Genomic DNA, 2500 nt, shown 5'->3' with positions numbered 1-2500 from the left:
GGTAAATCGATCATTTGTCCTTGGGGATCCGACATTAATCCTCTCATACCTACTAATTGGTGCACTTGAGATGCATTTCCTCTAGCTCCTGAAAAAGACATTATATGGACTGGGTTAAACGGGTCAGTCATCCTAAAATTAGGATTCATTTCTTGTCGCAAATATTCACTTGTAGCATACCATATCTCAATTGATTGGCGTAATTTTTCTACCGCGTGTACATTCCCAAAATGATGGTGTTTTTCCAAAATCAAACTTTGTTGTTCAGCATCTTGGACTAGCCATCCCTTAGAAGGTATCGTTAAAAGATCATCAATTCCTAATGAAATGGATGTAGCAGTGGCTTGCTGGAAACCCAGAGCTTTTACTTGATCCAGGATGTGTGATGTATATGCCATTCCGAAGTGATCTATTAATCTGCTAATAAGTCGTTTAATGGCAGTTCCATCTATCACTTTATTGTGAAATACCAGATTGGCCCGTTCTGCCATAAATACCCCCTTATTCCGCTGAGTGGACTTCGCCAATGGGTTTGAGTCAATGATTGGAAAACTTCCTTTTCTCGATCTTGATTTTGGTAGAAAGTCGGGTCAGGAACTGGGGTCCTAGTTGAACCGGAGAGACCCGAATTCATATTGGTGTCATAGAATTTTTTAGCTTAGATACCATATGATTGGGTATCATATGAGTAGGCCCGAAAAAACCCTTGTATAGCTTCTTCGATTTCTCGGTAAAGAGAAATATGACCAACAGTGGTTCGAATGTATATACAAAGAATTTTTTTTTTTAAACTTCTTACTATTAGATAATGTCCATAAATCTCATGATAGGTACCCGAAGATTCATAGTGAACTTCGATGGGAGCTTCTCTTGAAGCAATAACGCATTGCTCTAGTCGCCACCGGAGCCACAAAGGACTATCTAAATTGATTCTTTTCTGCCTATAAGCTCCAATCGCATCATAGGAATTACAAAAAAAAGGCTCCCTTGTAGACTTATAGTTATTATCGTCAATTCTTTCATTTTGATAGCTTTTTCGATTCCATGGATTATACCTATTCGCACAAATACCTCGACGATTCCCACTCGTTAATACATAGAGCCCAATAAGCATATCTTGAGTAGGTACGGAAATGGGATCCCCAATAGCTGGAGACAAGAGATTCATATGAGAAAACATAAGTAAACGAGCCTCCGCTTGCGCCTCTAAAGATAAAGGTACATGAACTGCCATTTGATCCCCATCAAAGTCTGCATTGAATCCCTTACAAACTAATGGATGTAAACAAATAGCGCGTCCTTCCACTAAAATAGGTTGGAATGCCTGTATACCTAATCTATGCAGAGTAGGCGCTCTATTCAGCAATACAGGATGTCCCCGCATAACTTCTTGCAGTATTTCCCATACAATCGGCCCTTTTTCCCGAATTTTACTCTTAGCAACTCCTATGTTCGGAGCAAGATGTTGTCTAATTAGACCGCGAATTACAAATGTCTGGAAAAGCTCTATTGCTATTTCGCGAGGCAATCCACAGCGATGTAATGAAAGTGAGGGGCCAACAACAATGACAGAACGTCCTGAATAATCGACTCGTTTGCCAAGCAAAGTCTCGCGAAATCTTCCTCTTTGCCTTCAATTACATCTGAAAACGACTTGTAAACCTTATTATGACCGTCCTCATTGGTTGTCCGCGGATTCCATTATCAAGAAGTGTATCCACGGCTTCTTGTACCAATTTTTCCTGACACATTACTAATTCCCCTGGCGTAGATCTACTTGTTGTTAATAGATCGGTAAGAGTATTATTTCGATAGATAACTCTTCTATAGAGTTCATTAATATCCGAACTCATTAGTTTACCCCCATCTATCTGAATGATCGGTCTCAACTCGGGAGGAAGAACCGGTAATAGACATAAAACCATCCATTCTGGTTCTATATTTGTTCGAATAAAATGCTTAGCCAATTCCATGCGTCTAACCAAAAAATCCTTTCTTCTTCCAATTTTTCGATCTTCCCATTCATTACCCGTGAGGCCTTCTTCTCCTAATTCTTTCCATTCTACCACCGAATAATCGATAAGAATTCGCAAATCTAGATCGGCTAATTGTTCTCGAATAGCACCTGCTCCGGTAGAAATTTCGCGACTTCGAAATGTATCGAAACCTTGGGTAGTAAAAAAAAGTGGGATACTGTATTTCCAGGATTGAATTTCATATTCGAATGAACCTCGTAATCGTAAGAAAGTAGGTTTTTTAGCGATGGGCCTAGCAAAAGAAAAATTAGGATAGGGCCCTGCGGGATCCCCCCCTCAAAATCGGACATGAGAGTTTCCTCTCATCCGGCTCAAGTAGTTACACCAAATAAAGATAAAGTAAAGGAGTTCTCGCTTTCAAATTCTAGAACCCCCCCAAAAAGGTCTACTCTTTACTCAAGTTCCAAGAAACATTTCATTGATTGATTCTTCTTTATTGATTTAGATTTTCTTAATTCTTTATT

General features: G+C 39.4%; 1 protein-coding gene and 1 pseudogene across 1 annotated transcript in view; both read right to left on the bottom strand.

The window, feature by feature from the left end:
- The window catches only part of LOC128289051 (DNA-directed RNA polymerase subunit beta''-like), a 4238-nt gene extending 3746 nt beyond the window's left edge, over nt 1-492 (bottom strand). Inside the window, 1 exon segment of the mRNA XM_053024987.1 lies at nt 1-492. This exon segment is cut by the window's left edge and continues 180 nt beyond it. Within this exon segment, the coding sequence (XP_052880947.1) occupies nt 1-491 (491 nt within the window). The 5' untranslated portion in view covers nt 492.
- Nucleotides 493-507: 15 nt separating this feature from the next.
- Nucleotides 508-2500, bottom strand: part of LOC128289055 (DNA-directed RNA polymerase subunit beta-like) — a 6448-nt pseudogene continuing 4455 nt past the window's right edge.

This window comes from Gossypium arboreum, unplaced genomic scaffold, assembly GCF_025698485.1.
Source record: "Gossypium arboreum isolate Shixiya-1 unplaced genomic scaffold, ASM2569848v2 Contig00413, whole genome shotgun sequence".
NCBI lineage: Eukaryota > Viridiplantae > Streptophyta > Magnoliopsida > Malvales > Malvaceae > Gossypium > Gossypium arboreum.
This window is presented reverse-complemented; position numbering and strand designations above follow the sequence as displayed.